This window comes from Rhagoletis zephyria, unplaced genomic scaffold (genome assembly GCF_001687245.7).
Source record: "Rhagoletis zephyria isolate East Lansing unplaced genomic scaffold, Rhagoletis_zephyria_1.1 Rzeph_scaffold_00107, whole genome shotgun sequence".
Lineage (NCBI taxonomy): Eukaryota > Metazoa > Arthropoda > Insecta > Diptera > Tephritidae > Rhagoletis > Rhagoletis zephyria.
The window spans coordinates 112,079-132,193 of NW_016157191.1; the positions used below are offsets into that span (position 1 = coordinate 112,079).

Genomic DNA, 20,115 nt, shown 5'->3' on the forward strand with positions numbered 1-20,115 from the left:
GTAATGCTGCGGGTAAGGGCTTACCTCCAATGACATGCCCATGTTAAAATAAGGCCTTCTTGAAGCGAAACGGTAAGCGATTCCCATCGCCTAGCTCGTTTCCACTTTCGTTTCTGTGGTAATCGTGTTTTTTGCTGGGATGACTTGTCTCTGTACGATTAGTAGATCACTGGGAATAAGCGCCTTGTTCACATTCTGTCTTTTTCTTCATTTTGTCTGAGTATATCGTTGTATATGTATGTTCAGTGCCGTCTCGTCTCGTTCCAGCATCCGTGCATAAAAATATACAAGTGCCCTGTTATGACCAGGTTATACGCTTCACAGTATAAATTATGTTTGTTATCAAAATTTTCTTAAATTTAAATTTTCATTCCAATTTAACAGTATGCCCACGCTAATACTATTGTACCGAACGAGATAAAACACAAATTTGTGCTAATAAAATTTACATCAACTAACAATTAACTTAACCGAAATTTGAATGCAAATTTGTTCATATAACCATGGCATTCACCTGAAACAAAAGCTATGAATGCGCCGCTCTCACTGAGCATAACTAGGCCAATGGCCCTACCTTCCGTTCGTCCTATTAGCTATCCACTAGTCCATTTCTTTTCATTGCTCATTGACTTTTAGTGGCCCTCATCCTCTGCAAACGCTTTTTTTTGGTTGCTTTGCTTTTGTTTTCCCTGCTACACTTAGCAACTACTTGCATACATACCTGTCTGTCGTTCATTAGTGGCACAAGCAATTAATTGCAAATGCCTACTAGCTGGGTCTAGTTCATTGGCAGATACTCGCTCTAAGACAGGCAAGCAATGCAGCAATTTCATTTAGCTTTAATGAACTTTCATTTCGGTGGTATGGTATAGTATTACCACTTAACTTTTAACGCCTATTTCAGATTTTACTTGAATTTTGCTGCTACTTTCGTTGCCACGATCTACTTCTATTGTCAGCTGGTTATCTTTTTTTAATACATGAAATTTTAAATTTGTTGCTTAGTACTTTACAGCAGCAAAGATGATTTTTTCAGAAAATATGTGAGAGCTCACAAGCACTTGTCTCCATTTACTTTTTTTATGACTTTGTTGACTTAGCATTCATTTGAATTGCCGCAAGTATTTAAAGTCTTAACTAGTAAGCTTTCGAACACACTTCAAAACCAAACACTCACTTGCCTATGCTACAACCACCTCCAATCCATTGAAATTCAATTTGTGTACTCAGCTTTCAAGTTCCACTTAAGGCATTTAGAGCAACAAATAGCAGGCACGTGGCCACTCAATATGCAAAGAACCAGTGGGTGGGAGCAAAAGTGGCATTTTAAGTGGGTAAGTGCGTTGTTGTTGTTATTAGTATTTACCTAATTTGCTTGGACCATTAAGTCATTCAGAAACATAACAAATATTTGCTTGCGTTGCCAATTTTACTCCCAACTCTCTGTGCTGGTTACTTAGCCACCGACGGCACTCGGGTATATTTATCTGGTTGCTGATGTGGAAATTGTGATATAATAAATTTAAGAGAACAGGTTTTCTACATTTAAAAGTGCTGCACAGATAAGTAACGTGATTGGTTCTATAAAAATTAATTAGGATTCAGTCTTCAATGCGTTAGTAAGGCGACTTTTACACTTGGTGTAATAGAAATGGGCTCACCGCTAACCAAACCAAAACTAGTGTGCTCTTCACTAGAAGGAGAACGTCGGCTGGTCTCATTCCCCTCACACTTAAGGGAGTCACAATTGAGATTTCTCACGAAGTGAAGTATCTAACAGTAATTATGGATACAAAACTTTCGTGAATATCTANGAAGTGAAGTATCTAACAGTAATTATGGATACAAAACTTTCGTGAATATCATGTCAGACACAAGGCCTCTAAAGCATTGGCAGCATTTTGGCCGTGTAGACAGGTCTTTGGGCTAAACGTGCGGTATCTCACCAAAGGGAATCCTTTGGATTCATACCTCTATGATCAGAACCATAATCAGCAGGCAGACTCTCAATCAGTACCGTGGGAAGTCTGCTTGCTAAATTTCAAAGAACTATTGTCGTGTGCTGTACGGGAGATTTTTCTACAAAACCTAGTCTGCTCTTAATGGCTGGGGTTACCGTCACTTTGTGTCTTCCTACGTGGGAAATCCTTAAAGACCACCCCTGTAGACTAAAAAGAAACGGATGTTGGTATAACACTGTGTGGGTTGAGGCACAATTTGCTGGCGGCTGAGATCTGAACACTTGTGTCATTTCAAAGCCGCAGGAGAGTACGCCCCATTGCCTTTGTTGAAGAGATTCTATAATGTTGAGCTCCATGAGGCTAAATTCTGGACTCACGCATTGTCGAATCTTCACTTATTGCTCGAAAACTGACTCTAGGTCAGGATCAGGGGTCTTTATCGAAGTTAACTTTTCTTCTGCGGGGTATGCTTCGGTCTTCGATTCTGAGGTGGAAAATAGGTGGAAGAGGACTTTACGTGTCTTCAGTGACAGCCAAGCTGCACTTCAGGCATTGGGGCCAGCCCTCTATCTAAATACTTCCAAGCTAGTGGTTCGGCAATGCAAGTATCGACTATCTACTCTGGGTCACGCGAGAGTACCTGTCAGTGAGACAGTCGGCTTAAACCAGGCATTACTCGGTCCGAAACCAGTTATAGCACTCTCACTTCGGCTATCGAAGCGACCATAAGAAACTGGGTAAACACTTCGCTCAGAAACGACTGGGAGACTGCTGGTGGGCAAAACTCAGTTATATCAAGTTTTTTTCTCTCAGAGAACAGACGGGACTGCAGACAACTTGTTGGACTGCTGACTGGTCCTGACGGTGATGGGCGTACATGACAACTCCATTTTCCCATACTGTTTTGAAAAGGATGAGACGGTGGAACACTTATGTGCTTCTGCCCCGCCTTTGCAAGAATAAGGTATGAGGCATTTGGCCGCAATGTGTTGAGAGACGAACGAACACCTGAGCTCTTTGTCGCCCAACAATATGCTTAGGTAAAATACATTAAAAGGAACAAGAAAACGGTGCAATGGACGGCATGTAGTCTGAGTGGTGTTTTCTGTACGCGTGCTTGGTTCCGAAAAACAAAAAGAACCTACTTCGAGCACCCAGCGATCACGAGTGAACTTGAAAGTGGACAGCATAACGAGGCCAAAGATGACTTAGTACAAATCACAGTATGCTATTTTGGGATTTCCTTTTTAGGATTCTTATTCTTACCGCGGGGTGAGTGTAAGTAGTATTAACCTTTACCGCGATGGCTAACATTAGATCTCTCTTTTAAGGAAAGTTTCAATCTTTGTCGGCACTCAAGCAGCATTTAAGTCGTTGGGAGGCGAAGTAGGGTAATCGAGAATTTTTCGTCGCTATCATACCTGGATCATTAAGACAATGTTACTATTTTCAGGTTTCCTGGCCTTATAAATATTGAATTGGGGAACGCAATAACCCACGACTGCACATGGCTGGTAAATGCTTATCAGTGTCATGTTAATAATCCACTGAATAAAATTTACGATTAAGGTATCCACACACCTATGCGATTCTGTCGATGCAAATCTGTTCCGACAAAAATTACAACAATGCCGACCATGGTTTTAAATGAGGAACCACACACTTGAACGATTTTGCTGCAGCGATTTTTTCGAACATTCACAATTCTTCTTTTCGTCGTGCCGAAATCGCAGACTGCCGCCTTTTGAGAACGAAAAAGGTCAATAGAAGGATTTTACAATATTAAAACAAAATGAACGTAAGAAAACAAAACATATTTGATGTAGAAAAGTTTATAATTTTATTTTTTTTATTTTTATTTTTTTGTTTGTCTATAAATTGACATTTACTGCGATAAAATCGCACAGATGTGTACGTAGTTGTGTTTTCGAAGCAGTAACGTCTGTAGCATCAAAAATGGTGCGGATTCGTTGCGACAGAATCGCATAGGTGCGTGGATGCCTTTATACTGCAGCCGTAAAAAGTACCCCATCGATCAAGCTGAGCAACAGTGAAATATTCAGTGTTTTCTGTGACCGAGGCTGAAATAGAAACGAACTGATGTTAAACAAAGCTGCAATTAACTTTCTGGAGTCATCACACAATGCTGCAACCAAATCCTCACCAACAAGGTCTGTCTACAGGTGTTATAAGGATGCAGAGTAGAGGTAACGATTTACAATTTTCTTTATTGATTTCCAGGCTTCCAGAAGAGACAACTGAAGTACTTGAGGTCTTGATTTTTCACTATCTTGACATATAGTGACAACATGATGGCCCTATAGCATAATCCCATTTAGAGTGCGCTCACTCCTGTGGGCACTCAAAAAGCGCATTCACAATTCAATTCAATTCAATTGGTAAATATGACTCCAGTTCGAAGTTTCTTTATGTCAAACACTGTGCCGAATATGAATTGCAAAAAATGCAGAAAAAATGATCGAACATACTTTGCATGAGAAAAGCGTTTAAAAAGTTAAAAAAGGATTAAAAAGTTGAAAATTTAGATGCAACTTTGAAATTTAAAAAAAGGGGATCTAAAAGACTTTTTGTCAACTCATGTTAACAAATTTGAATTCCTCGGTTGAGAACCTACAAGAAAAATCCACATAAATAAAAATTTGTTTGTTGGGTATAGCAAGAAAAATATTTTTTTTTCCAAAAGTTAATTTTTCAAAACATTTTTTTTTGTGGTTGAATATAATGCTTATATAGTGACACTCTCTTTTCCTTGTAGTATTTAGTATTCACTCAACCACTTATTTCGATGAATTTAGAATCTTATACAATCTGCCACACCCAGACCACTGTGCGCCGCCCTATCGCCGTATCGGTTTCTTGGTCATACCGCTTTCTGCATAAGCACTGTGATATACATAATTCAATGCAATGAACCGAAGCTTGAGAGGCAGAGATAAGAGGCACAAACTAGTAAAAATTAACCGTCGAACTGGTATACATACCATAGACCCCGGCTCCGACCTAACTGATGATTCCGGAGGCTTCGTGCCTCTCTTTCTGAAATATTAGTAATTTTTTACCATTTAGTACTTCTGCTTAAAAAAACATTAAGGTGTATGTGCAGTTATGCTTCGAAGGATATACATACATAGATATGTGTGTGGGTCCATGAAACTAATGCGTATTCCTTACTCTTGTTAGTTATGCACTGTGGCCAAATAAGTATACATATAACAAATTCCGCCGAGTGAACAAATTACTTAACCAACTAACTACTAAACCTTTCAAACATTTTAGCTGAAATTTTTTGTTAAAGTGAATTTTTGTTTCATCCAAAAATTACCCAAAATAAGTGAATTTCTTTTTTTTCACAGTGACTGCCCATTAAATGGCATAAATAAATCGAAACATATTTATGATTTTACGGCCTGAAAGATACGAAAACAGTAGTAATAACTACCAAGCACACATGCAAACATACATACGCTTTTTATACGGAAAACCTTTACGCCACTTGAGTTCACTGCAACCTCTCTGTCATTTATCCTTTCCAGCAGCAGCGACACTCAAATCACAATTGGCGCTGCAAAAAGAGCACAGCCATTAACTATCAACTTTTTTCGCTTTTCTGCTTCCACAAACTCCTCTGCTTGCGTCATGCTGAACGCGTTAGGGACTCGCAAAAATTTACATGAACTACCTGGCAGGCTGTCTGTTGCTGTTTGTCGCGAACGCTGACAGCCTCATCAATAGCTACAGTCACAATGCCACTCATAACGACTTGAATGCTGACAGACTGCTGACGCCTGTCGTGCGGTGTTCGTACTGATATCGGTCTACTTTTATGCGACGAATCTGGTGACTTTCGCACTTTAATTTATACATATGTATATATATATATGCATGGGTGTCATGTGAATGTTAGCTTGCCTATGGAATGTCATGTAAATTCACTGAAGCAAAAATATAATTTCCCTGGCGCCAGGCTGTGAGCAAAAGTCACCTATGGTAGCGCAAATTAAGTTGAACAAAGAGCATCGAAAAAGCGTTGTGTAACGGTATAATGTGAGCAAAGATTGCTTTTCATAGTAATGTGCGCCAATATGACGGAAAAGAAGATTGAGAATACGAATGGAAAGGTGCACAAGTACCTTTATATATACATATGTGTGTGTGTTTTAAAGTGCGCGCCAGTCCCTTTATTGTGAGTTCGTTTATTTTGCACATGTATGTACATTTGTATGTACATAAATATATACACGCTGGTTTTTAAACGTCTCCTTTGCCTCACATTGTTTTGTTATTGAATTGATATCGGTCTACCGGGGCGTATGAGTGCGTTTATGACTGCGTTGTTGCACGCGCCGCTAAGAGCGATTTAAAAGATTTAAAAACCCCAAAGTACTTGCATATGTTAAAAGCTACATTAGTATGCTTAAGAGCTTAAATATAAAGCCTTATTATCAACCTTTTTTTAATTAAAAGTAAACACTCTGTCACGAGACAGAAGGAGGAGAAGTTCAATATTTACCTGGGTGCACTGAAGATGATTTGCGGACACCTCTGGTCATCGTTTTCCAACTTTCTTTAGTAAATGACCATTGAATATTATAGACCTAGCCAAACTTCACTTAAAAAAATATAGCATAGAAGCAGGACCGACAATATTATAATAGTATCTAATAATAATAATTTGGCGCACATAATTTTTCTAAGTGTTTGGCCGGGTTTTTTTCCGATTTTTGGAAAATAGGGGCTATTGGAAAAAGGGCTGGCACCTTCCATATAAACCGATTTTGTCATACTGTATAACTCTGCAAGTGTTCGTGGTAGAGTACTGGAACTTGGTATAGATATACTACATATCGTCACCTGAGTGGAAGATCGACCTATCTCGGCAGCCAGTTCGAAAACGCCCCATCTCAGAAAATTTTTTGAGAGCGCCCTACTTCCGAATTTGACTGAAGAACGCCCCATTTCAGAATTTTATTGAAAAACATTCTATATCAGAATTTGGTTGAAGAATGCCTTAACTCCGCTGAAAGTACATTGAAAATGTGCTGAGGTAGCATGATTCAATAATAAAAGGCTTACTCATAAAACAGTTTTCTCACTCCCTCTTGACAAAATCGGCTCCCTTAATAAGGCACAGTGTGTAGGTTCGTGTGTATATGCCACGATTTTTTAAGTGAATTAAGGTAGTGGCGAAACTCTAATCATGCTAAGGTGGGGCATTTTTGAATCAGCAGGTAAGGTAGGGCATTCGAACTAATTCTGAGATAGGGCGTTCTTGAACAGTTTTCTGAAATTGGGCGTTTTCGAACTAGCTGTCGAGATAGGTCGATCTTCATTAAAGTCCTTGGTTGTATGTAAGCAAAGATTTAATATACCTATTTCCAGAAAACGTATACATACATATGTACATACGTTGGGTTTGAAGAAAAGTTTTCGAGCGGGAAAAAATGTGACAATATTCTAAAGTTACATAAATACAGATTGCTTAGATTGTTAAACCACTCAACAATTTTCCACTCAGGTTTCGATATGAAATGAATCCCATACAAGTAGCGAAAATTGGGTCTGTTTGAAAAGGGGAGACGGGCGCCTTCTTTTTATGAATATATATTTCTCCTGTACGTGTGTTTGTGACTGAACCGATTTTAACGAGATTTATTCGAGATACATATGGGTGTTTCCATACAGCCGTACGCGACATTCGTACGCTTATAGAGTAACGTAAATCTATCAAAAATAGAAGTTACAGAAAAAAAAGATTACGGTTATGTTGCAACCAAAGGGTACTATGTTTGAGAAAAAAATAAGCAGCCTCGAAACTTTGGTGTGGAAAATATCCGTTCAAAACCAGGTGATAACGTACGCGACAAGAAAAGAAGTGGTTTTAAGGCACATATACATATATGCGAAAGTCTGCGAATCATGAGAGTTTTTCTTTTCTTTAAAAATTCCTAAACTAAGCTAAATAATGTACCTTTACAATCCTTCCATTTTTTGATAGAAACTATCTCTGGTTAGTTTTTATTAAAAACAATATAATAACGTACGCGACATAACGTACGCGACAGATTTTTCCCCCATACAATATTTTTACTAGTAACACATACTACATTAAATTTTTTCAGTTCTTCTCTCCACCGTTTCGCGCTTTCAAAACCTTTTTCCGCCATCTTAATACGAAATTTAAAGTTATAAAGCCGTTTGAATTCATTTGCTTGCATTTTCGGTTTACATTTTCATGGAAACACGCATATATGCGAAAGTCTAATCATGGGAGTTTTTCTTTTCTTTAAATATTCCTAAACTAAGCTAAATAATGTACCTTTACAATCCTTTCATATTTTAAGAGAGGCTAGTTTTATATTAAAAAAAACAATAACGTACGCGATATAACGCACGCGACAATTTTTCTCGTAAGTAATAAAATGTATTTATTGAGAACTCTTCCCGCCACCATTTCATTGTTTTACAACAATTTAAATGGGGAATTTGCAATTAACATTGGTTTTGATGTATTTGACAATAACTTATGCGACAAACTTTAAAGGGTAATAAAATTTGTTTTACTTCGGTTGGAAATAAAATTTTACTGTATATCTTTAACTGGAAGAATTCTCGCTTAAGAATTGTAATCTACATTACCTGCGACTGCCAATATACAAATGACATAGACAAACAATGTTTTTGCATAACGTACGCGACATCAGAAGCAAATCAAAAAAAATACCGTTATTCGAGCTCTAACTTCTCCTTTTTCTCATTTTTATAGTTAGTTGTAATTGCAAATTTGATTTAAAGATGTAATTGTAATGTTTCAAATCTCTTAATTTAGTAAATAGGAAAGAGAAAATAGTTCATTTCATTTCGAAGAGACACTCAGTTATACGCTTCAATTTTTGAGTTTTAAAATTGCAATAAGCTGAAATACTTCTATAGTATAAATATTCGAGTATTTTACTCTTATTAATTCGTCTTAAAAACCCTTTTCAGTTGTATTTATTTTTTCAGTCCTGGTTGACATTTTCATGGAAACACCCATATGTATTGGTAACGGTAAGGGCAGTACTATTACAATAAAGAGCCGCCGTGTAGCGATAGAGTCGAGTTATTAATAAAAATAGTCAAGTGATTAAGTTTAAATTTTCGAAAAATCAAGATCATTAGCCAGGCTTTTAAAATAGTTAAAATTGCACTACTAGGATTTATAAAAGAACTCTCTTCCAAGTAATTTTACCCATCTATGTATATGACTTTAAATTCTGAGCACCCGGACCCCGTACAGAACCATCCAAAAGTTACCCCTTCTGTGAAATATAATACCCCCATTAATCCTGGTATGCCAGCAACTCTTTACATAGTCAACGCACGACTGTGGACCTTCCACAGTAAACTACCTTTCTAACATAGCGTGCGATGCATGTATTTTTTTTTTGTAGTTAAATATTATTACAATTTTCATAATCCTATGTCTAGTTTAATGTTAAATAATGTGTTTGGATATATTTATTTGGGCGGGCCTTGTCGGCAATCGGCTTCATAATGACCTCAATCCGGTGATTATGATGAACAATGTCTCGGAATCGTGTCGGAGGCTATCCTAATAGATTCTAGACATTCCATTACTAGATCACACGAACGCTTCGGTGGTTAGGTCAACCCAGATTAAAATGTTGCATCAATGAAAACAGCACAAGTCCCTATCAATATTGTCGGGCGTCCAAGGGTTAAAGATCTTGATCTTGAACTTCTGCTGGATATTCTTCCCTATACTTTCAAAAACATCCTTAATTAACCCATTTCATAATATTTTGAATTTGTTTTTCGAATTTATTTAGAAAATGCATTGTAGGCATATATGTAATACTTCTATATTGGCAGTAAGCTAACTTCTCAATGTTTAGGCATTCCGAAATCAAAGCGAGACAGTCTAGTACCGGTTTTGTCAATGTATTGTGTACTTGAGTGCCGTTTTTGTATATGTGTTGTGTACATGTATATTTATAAACTTATGTGTTTCTTTTCTTTCGTACGTGTTTATTGATATATCTGTACTGTAGTGTTTTCGGACGGTACTAGCTCTTACTGCCAATATAGGAGTATTACATATATGATTGTAGGTACTCATTTCCCTTTTGTCGATGGCTTATTTTAAAATAGCATTAAAATTCAAACTTCCTCAAATGTTAGCCCAAATTAAAAGTAAATTTATATACTACGTCATGAAATTGCCTTTCAAACCTCCCTCTTTCAACGCTCCACTTGTTTCTCGCATTTTTCGCTAATTACTTGCACATACCACAGTTCGTCACGGCTATATCACGTTGTGGCTTCCCGCTATTAGTACCGTAGTCCTGCACGGTGTCGAGTATCCAAAAGCCACGGCGCACGCGACCAAATGCAATACGCTTTCCATTTAGCAGCTTCAGCGGCTTAAAACTAATCGAAAAGCTGAGAAAACGCCGCTTGCTGCCTCGTACATATCGGCTGGGAAACGAAAGCACACCCGCTCCACTGCCATGATCCAGCACATTCATGTCATGCTCGATGTTGTGCGCCGTTAGCGTCTTTTTGTCGGTCAGCGCCAGTTCACCCTCCAACCACAGCATTGGAAATAGACGCGTAAAGCGCATGCGCTCACCACCCTCCATAGTGCACATGCGCACGAATTCCAGCACCACCTCAGGGCAGGCCTCCGTAAATAGCTGTATAACGATTCGACCGAGCGGCCTTATGCCTTTCACCTCCAGATCGAAAAAGACGCGCGGGCGTAGTAGACGACGCAGCATTGACTCGTCGGTGCTGACAGTAATAGCCTGATAATGCTTCAGCACATGCGGTGGGATACCTCTACGTGAGCCATCGTCTTGCATGGCGCTGGAAGCACGTTTATATGCTGGACTGCTGCCGTTATCTTGCGGTTCTTCAGGCAAACCCGAATGCTGCGCACTGCGCTTGCTTTGGTTCTTTGATGTTTCCGAAGAGCAGCGCTTGGGTTTTGGCGTAGGTATACGCGTGTCATCATTCCACTCTTTGCGTTTGATGCGGTGCCAGAATGAGCGCAAGGGCATTGAGAGACGTGCATGCTGATAGGCAGCGCGTTGCTCAGCAGTATTTGGCTGCGGCGCGACTTTTTTGTTATTTTCTGAACTATTTCGCGACGCGGGCTCAACGTTGTTTGTGTTGATGGAAGGAGCAAATCCGATATTGCTATTAAAGCCCACATTGTCGTGAAATGTTGGCATGCTGCTACACGAAACTCGGCATTTATCGCCGTCACCCTTATTGGCGCTAAGCTTGCGTTTTAACTTTTCGTGCATATGCGCGCAGGTGACCATGCAGTGCCGTCGATCGCCAGCGCCACCACACGTGCCACAGCAACCAATCAATCCACACGAGTTGCAGTCGTAGAGCAGCATCGCCGATTTGTCGTGGCTTACGTTGGTCAGCGCATTGCTATTCGTTGACTTGATGTGCGATTTGGCGGGCCGTCGTGGTGATGTGTTGGAGGCAGTTGTGGCCACAGTCCAGATGGTGCCCGTGGCCGATGGTGTCGTCGAGGCCGGCGCATTGGTGAAGGTGCGCTTGTTGCTGCTGCATTGAATGGCTGTGCGCACTGAGTTCATCATCTCGGTAAAACTCATTTCGCGTCGTGGCTGATTCACAACACGGCTTGGTGGTTGGCTGTTCACCACACTCTTGGCATTTTGCACGCGCAGCCGATGTGCCATATACTCATGCCGGCGTTCACGGGTGTTCGATGTGCGCATTCTGCTCTTAACCAAATTGATGCACTCTAAACTCTGAGTAATACTGGATGGAACATTCTGCAGATGACGCGCGCTGCGTGTGGCTGATTTTCTAAATGAATTAATGCTGATTGGTTTACTGCAAAATGCGTTTGGTACAAGAAAATTTCACTTTTTTCCAAAAGAGGCCAAATATTTAACAGAATTTTAATTGAGAATTGATTAAAATTTTTGTTTGTTTGTTTTAGCTGGAATTCAAATATCTTTTGAATAAAATTTATATTAAAGAAAACAACAAAAAAAAAATCTGACAGGTTGGCAGGGAAGTGAATAAAATATTGAAATGTTTTGGGAATTTTTAAATAAAAAACTGACTGACAAACTATACTGGAGATTGTGGGGGCTAGAACTCTTACAATGCAGGGTTGCATTTAAAAATGTGAAAAACTTAAAAAATATCTAAATTTTTGAAAGCAGCCAGCAGGAATTTTATGAGAAGTCTTGTCCAAGCAGGAATTCATTCATTCATTATTTAAAAAAAAAAAAAAACTTTTTTGGATGTTGCGCGGACTAGACATCAAACCCTGGACCTACCAAATGGTAGTGCGCACCTTTAGTAACTCGACAACGACAGCCACCAGAAAAAATTAAGCAGTCTCAGCTGCTAAAGCATTTTACTGCTTCCTCATTACCACCGGTGGTGATTGAGAGTGGCAACAGCTAGAAAATATATTCGAGAATTTCTGTACTGTTAACATTCCTTCATAGGCCGGCCTCAAGTTTAGAATCGACAACGCGTTCCAATTCTGGTTTAGTTCTGCCTGAGAACAAAATTTAGTGTCAAAAACGTTCCCACAAAAAAAAAACTGGGACAAAAGTATAGCAGTCAGTTTTCAGGGGGAAAAATGAGAACAAAATAACTGGGAACGTTTCTGTAAAGAACAAAATGCGAACAAATATCTCGGAAAATGTTCTTAAAAGTACAAAATTAGAACGAAATTTTCGGGAACCTTTCCAAAGAGAACAAAATAAGACCGAAATTATAGAAAACGTTTTCAGGAAGAATTAAATACGAACCAAAGTCTGGAGACAGTATTGCTGGAGAACAAAACGAGTACAAAAGTTTTGAGAAACTAGCGTTAAAAATGAGAAGGGTCTGCGTGTTGGGATGAAAAATCGTTTCAATGAGAACCACGATTGGTAATTCTAAGCCAGAGGAAAGCTGGATTATTTCAACTTTCAGATCGTTAATCATTAGGGTGAGTGGTCCTTTTTGGAACAATGTTTCAATTTTCTGTTTAAGAAAAGGTCGTGTATTAAGTTCGTTGACTTATATGTACACTTATTTGATTAATTTTAAGATTTAAACTTTGCAAGCTAATGGAACGCTATGACAAAAATTTTGTGCTTCTAGAATGTTCAGAGGCGATTTTTTCCGTTTCATTCTCTGTCAGAAAGTTCCTCAGACTTTAGTTCCCAAATTGTTCTTCGAGAGAAAGTTCCTTAGAATTCTGTCCTCATGTCATGGCCTGCCCACGGCGTCATCCCATGTCAATATTAGATTGGAGACTGGTATCTTCGGCGTTCTACCATCTTCAGTGTAATTTTTCATATCTGAGTGGTATTTTGTTCCCTAGCTATTCGATAATTTACTCACTGAGAGAGGAAGACCAAGAGGACTTTAATAACACAAAATATTTTCAATCAAAAAATGTTTGGGTGGCCGCTGTGGTCAATGGTAACCATCAGTTATAACCTCCGTATGGTAGCAAGTTATGCAGATCCCCTACGGCTTATAGCACTCTTGCTTGTTCCGTAGTTTGGAGGCCATCAACTTAATATTTTAGGAATTTCAACAAAAATTGACACTTGAGAACCTAAACCTCTTCAGTTTGATACTATATTGCAATATTTACGTTATCAACCAATTTGCTTAAACTTATATTTTCAAATAGGTGGCAACTCCCAGATTTTTTATATTTTTTCCATATTTTAAGTCAGACATCATGCATCAGTTTTCGAGTGACGCGCGTACAAACATACAAACAGACAGACAGAGAAACGGACAAAAATTCTAAGCATTGTTGATTAGGTTCTGTTGGTTTTTTAGACTTTTTTATTCAACTTTACATTGCGAATGTGGTCACTTCGAAAGCTTTGACTCGCATGTAATGATTTTGCAAGAAAATCTAGTAGCCAGTATTTTTTTTTTTTTTGCTAAGTCCTAAATGTGTCACCAGCCCTTACCTAGATGTAAGCCAATTTCTATGTAAAAGTTCAAGGCTGTGAGACCGACAACCTAATTTTCTATCATAAAACGAGGTAAACTTATGCGAGGGAAATCTTAATTAATAAATAAAACTCACACACGGCGAAAAGCGCCGACCCTTTTGAGCATCTTATGAAGCCTGGTGTTTTGCTTACAGTGCTGAAGTGCCTATTTCACTGCAATTTGGCTACTTTTATCATAGCCATGGGTGAAAACAAATTTTTGGTTTAACATATCTTTATACACACCTTTTCCATATTAATTTCAATACATAGAGAAATCTTGTTCTATTCAATTAACTAATTTCTAGCCCATTACATAAGCAGCCTCTAAGCTTTCAAGCATTTTATAGACGAACAACTTTTAAATTAATTATATAACGATGTCTGCACGAAAGTTACCCTCAACCCGTCCACACACTCTTGCAGCTTTGGCAACTTTTTTCAATTTACAAGTAAGTTTGCGACATAACTAGTTATTTGCATTGACTGAGCTTCTAATTAAATTTGCGTGTAACCCGCGAAATAGCAGCAAAATAGTGTACAACGTTAACTGGCGAAAAAGGTGATTTGCCCCATGGCGCATATACTCCGATACATATGAATGATAATTCATTGAATTAAGAGGGTGGAGGGAAATGTGTGCTGATACATACAAGTTGGAAAGTGCAGCTGTTTTCAGCAAATACGTTTAGCCACTTGAAGTAATAAAAACTCAGAAATGAGGGTAAACAAGTACACGTATCTAACGCATTATGGTTGGAGGTGGACGTAGGGAGGGCAACAAAATACGAAATACATACGCTGAAGTGTGTACTGCCAATGAAGCGGCAACTCGTTTGAGCACCACAAGAGTGTGAGCAAACTATGTTACTAACTATGCGGTGAAAATAAATTAACGCTACGTAAAACATGGCCTGCCGCCAGCGTGAGTGCCTGACTGAAGCTTTTGAAAAGTGAAATGTAAAATGTGAAGTGGGCAGAGAGAAAAAGGAATAACGAAGAGTGACGAGTGGAAAATGAAATATGGCAAAATCTGTATTGAGCGCTTGAAAAAAGTCAAATGATAAACCTTTTCAAACCTCATTAATAACTAACATGGCTGGGCTTGTAATTAAGCGCATATTTTATGAGTACACGTATGTGCACATACATCCATATATAACATACATAAGTATATCCGCACATGCATGGATGTGCACTAGACCGTACAAAAAAAAAATCCAAAGTAAATTTTTGAGGCAATTACGAAAAAAATCTCCGGATTGTCTCGAGGATAATTTTTTTTGTTCCAAAGTTACTTGATCTCAAGTACTCAGTTCTAGTATTTACACGCCAGATCTCAGTTCTTATGACACTAACGTACCACCCTAATTTCATTTAATTAGCAGGGAAATTGTGGCAACATTCTTTCAACTCATTAAATTAATCTTTTTAAACCAACAAAAATTAAAAGGTAAAAGAAAATTTGGTTAGAAAAACTGTATCAAAAAAGAAGGAAATAGTGCTTAAAAATTAAAAAAGTTTAAAAATATTTTTATTAAAAAAAAGGCAAAAAACAATTTAAAATATTGAATAAGATCTTGTAAATTAATTGAAATAAAAAACATACATATATTTTTTCTTTTTTACACAATAAGTTCTAAAAATTAAAAGAAAATGAAATTAACAAAAAAATAACAAATTAAATTTAAAAATGGAAAAATAAATTTCTAAAAATAAATGAAACTAAAAAAAAATCTTTTTGACCCAATCAAATCAAAAAACTATAAGAAAATTTAGCTAAAAAATTATAAAAAAAATAATAGTTAAAAAAAATTTAATTAAGTATCCCAAAATGAAAGGAAAATATAAAATATTATTTTTAAACCCATAACAATCAAACCATTAAAGAAAATGAAATTAAAAAAAAAAACATAAAAAAGTATCTAAAAATCAAATTAATTTAAAAAATATATATATATCCTCCTTAAAAATAAAAAATCTGAAACGTGAAAGTAAAAAAGGAAAAAAACGTAAATAGTTAAAATAAAAGGAAAGGAAAAAAGTTCCGCTGCTGCAGGACTCGAACTCGGACCTCTCGATTGGCACGCCTGTGCTTTCACCATTCGGCCATTGCGAATGTTGGAGCTAAATGATACTTCTCTTAGAATAGCATTTCACTACGAGTGGTGAATGAGAGAGCGTTTTTCTAGGACTTTTGTGCTAGAACAATAAAAGTCTTTCGAACTGTCTTGCGTTCTGTCTTTCACTTGTCCTACGAAAGATTTTTTAATATCTTAGCCAGAATTTCCAAATTTAATAAACTTTTGCTGAGGAAGTATTTCGTTTCGAATGCAGTTAAGAATTTTTTAGCCGAACATAAGGCGTCGCCTTTTTATATATTTCGTCCTATCTTCGGCATTCACGATCGGATCTTAAAGTATGATATAGCGATGTTTTTGTCTAGCGGATGGAATTGCTCGTACTAAGATACCTAGTAGACCTCAGTTCATATCACCCTGACGTACCACCCTAATATTAGTAAATTAAAGCTCTCCAAAAATCCTTAAACCTTAGAAAAGGAAGTATTTCGAATTTTTTGGACAAACATAAGGGATCGCTACGTACCAACCTAATGTCACTAAATTTATGCTGTCATTAAACTTTTGCTAAAAAAGTGTTTCGACTATTCCAGTAGATCTATGTATGTATATTCAGAAAATAAGATTTTTTTTTCAAAATTGCCTTACAAATATGCTCGAAAGTGTACATCGATCTTTTTTTTGCCCGTAAGTTGGTACAGTCTAGTGCGCACATATGTGTGTACACATATTTACATAGGTATATATTTGAAGAGCATTCATTTTTACGCCTACAAGCCATTAAGTAGCGTATACGCCCTGTAGTCGTAGAACGTCACTGGCGGCAGTGGATATAAATATTGCAAATTAATTTTATAAAATATTGTGTTTGCACATAAATGAGTTGTGCGTAAATATAGTGCTAACGCACACGTGAAATTGCATACAAATTCAAGCAAAAATTTAAATAATTTTCTTGTTAATTTGTTGAGTTTTTACTTGCCTGTGCGCAGACCTACATATATATATACATACTTATGTACATATTAATGCAAGTAATTTGTTATGCCACTGAAACATAAATAACTCTCTTTTTCACACCAGCAAATTCCTGTAAATTTACATATAAAAATTAAAGGAAGGGATGCCCGCATATGTTTGTAGGCGCTAGTGAGCTGTAGTCATAAATACCAACACATGTTGACAGCTTGTAATTTATTAAATATATAACCATTTAGCAGAGTGATTGAGGTAATTAAATGTCCACCGAAATGGCAGATATGATTTTTCCTTTACGATAACATACACATATACTTTGTATGGTTATGTATTTACATAGACCATTACTCTCATTTTCAAAAATAAAATAATTAAAGCATTAGTTTGCATATGAACGCTTATGAAGGCTTTACAAGGCTGGCTGAGTACTCGTATGTAGTATTTTGTCACTGAATGTAGTGAAATAGTAGAGTTAGATTGTAGGCGAGTTGTATGCTAATATACTATTTCAAAAAAAAAAAAAAAAAATATTGTAAAGCCGATAAGTATATTTTTTCGACTAATTTTTTAGTTAAATACCAGTAAGTATATAAACCTCGATCCGTACAGAAAAATGCATACTAAAGCACAAATGAAAGCCGATTCAGACATACTTATATATTACAATTATCTTGAATTCAAAAATAGTGCTCTGTAATTTACAACGACGCTTAATAGAGCAAGCACCGCTATGCCGCTCAATGCGTACTAGACTCCTGCGCAATTCCATTTAAACGGCCCAACAAGACATCCGATCGCCGCGCAAATACTTTCCATCCCCTACTTTCATCGTTCGGGTCAATTGTGAGTAAGCATAAACCAGTTTCAGCAAGCGTACGTAAACTACCGATCAATAGCAACACGCGTAGAGTATTTACTTTGCCTTCCGCAACTACTGCGAGTAAAAGGTATTTGACAGTAGAGTACTCTACTGGTAGTACTTGAGTATTTTCGAAGAAAACATACATTTGTGGCAAGAATGATAGAAGAATTTTCTGGATCGCGCATTTGTGGTATCTGAAAAAAACTAAGGACAGGAATGTAGTGGAGCGATGAAGAGAGCGACGAGCAAAACGTACTTTCAACTAAAATGCTGATATACATACCTAAGTACATATGTATGTATGTGCATAGATACGTATGTGCATAGATACATATATATGTAAGTGTCCGCATATATTTTTTCTCGTCACTTGTTCTGTCGCTTCACTGCAGCAAAACCAAGTTGTGAGGAAAACCCTGACGATATGCGTAGAATTGAAACCATGGGTTCATATTAAATATATTTATGTATGCATGGACATATGTACATATGTTAAAATGTAGTTTCGATTTAAAAAAAATCGGATGAAGTTTTTCTTTCGCCATTCATACACCTCTAATTTCAGTATTTATTAAAAAAACTCAATGAAATTCAAAAACTCTATCTTGCATTTGGGTTTACTCAATACCAATTTGAGCTGTCGCAGTGTTATCAAAAAAAAAAAGTTATCAATAGGTAGGTTCAGAAGGCGCAGCAGTTGAGCGCAACCGTTGCTAAACAAAAATCAGTGATCGTTATGCGTCTTTTGAACGACTTCATACATTAGCTGTCAAATTCAACTCTCAAAGGTACACACCAACATGTTGTCTCAAATGATCAGAAAAATATTACGATCATCTAACACGCAACTATTCAGTTGATCAGAAGTACGCAACAACGCGTTCAGAAGGTGCAATCGCACCAGTTACTGAGCTGTTTCGCCTTCTGAACGTGCCAAATGAAAATTCGTTTCTCTTGAAATCAAGTTATATGGCTGCGTATGTATGTACATATGTATGTACATATTCCGAAATTTTTTTTATTTGTAAAGGCTCTCAAGAAAAACTAAAAATTCATATAAAATTACGCACAATAAATGGAAAATAAATTTTCTTCTATAAAAAATTTCTTAAATCAGTATGCAGCTCTTAAGAAAAAAATGCTCGTACATCTCGTCGCTACCATGTCCAACTATCGAATGTGAAAATCGGCACTTTTCAAAATTTTGATTTGCCACTAATAATTTTATTTCGTATAGCAGCATTGCTTAAGTTATTGTTTTTGACAACTTATTTGTTGGTTAATGACTGCAAATAGTTTTATAGAAAATTAGAGACGAGAAATAATACTTTCATAAAAATTTAAGTACATACATAGATTTAAAAAGCTGCTTGAATACAAAAGTTTTATGAAAATGTCACATTAAACAACTGTCTAAATCTACGTTATTTTTTATAAATAAGGCCGTAAACATTTCCTTACATCGTCGATTTCCATATTCTATTTTTACTCTTTCAATTTCACTGACCAGCGCTGCAAACGATATCAACTAGTAGGCTAACAACCAGAATTGAAATTTAATACGCAAGTACTTACCGTACTACAAGTATACAGAGAGTAGATTTGCTACTCCCTTTTGGCAGCAGCAAATATCTCTCGTACGCGATGAGGGAAAGTAGAGTACGTACTTTGGTGGAGTAATAGCAAGTACGTCAAGTATTTACTCTCTCAACGCCAAGTAGTGTATGTATGCGGAAAAAAAATAACAATGTGTTGGGAGTAGAGTACAATGCAAGGAGTACTTATTGAATGAAATGCGGCAAATACAATTGCGCTGGACTCTAATGCGTACTATATGAAGCGTAAATCTAAGCCCGCCTGGTTTAACAAAGATATTTGATCGCATTGCACTGAGATCTGGGAATGTTTAAATTGGGCATCAGTACTTGCATTTTACATTAAACTTTTTCTCACTTCTATTGCAAAATCATTTCGTGCACTTTTCCTTACAACACCTTAGACAGTACATACCTAATTGTTTCGCATTTATTATAACTTAATTATTTACTCCACATCGCAGCTTTTTCGCTGCCTTCTACCGTAACAACTCCTCAGAAATCTCAACCTGCAATTAGCACAACAACTCTTTATTTTTACTGTTCTTTTCTGCATTGCTGAATTTTAATTAAGTTCAATCAAAGACGTGGCAGCTGTCTTAAGTT

At 37.1% G+C, this 20,115-nt stretch overlaps 1 protein-coding gene across 1 annotated transcript; it reads right to left on the reverse strand.

The window, feature by feature from the left end:
* Positions 1-10,258: 10,258 nt before the first annotated feature.
* Positions 10,259-11,743, reverse strand: LOC108377583 (uncharacterized). The gene has a single exon (XM_017633859.1). It carries the CDS (start codon positions 11,741-11,743, stop codon positions 10,259-10,261), a length of 1,485 nt encoding a protein of 494 aa, XP_017489348.1.
* Between the last annotated feature and the right edge of the window lie 8,372 nt (positions 11,744-20,115).

What these genes read in the sequence shown, in the direction of transcription:
- LOC108377583 (XM_017633859.1), bottom strand. Translation starts at nt 11,743, where the DNA reads ATGCGCACATCGAACACCCGTGAACGCCGGCATGAGTATATGGCACAT.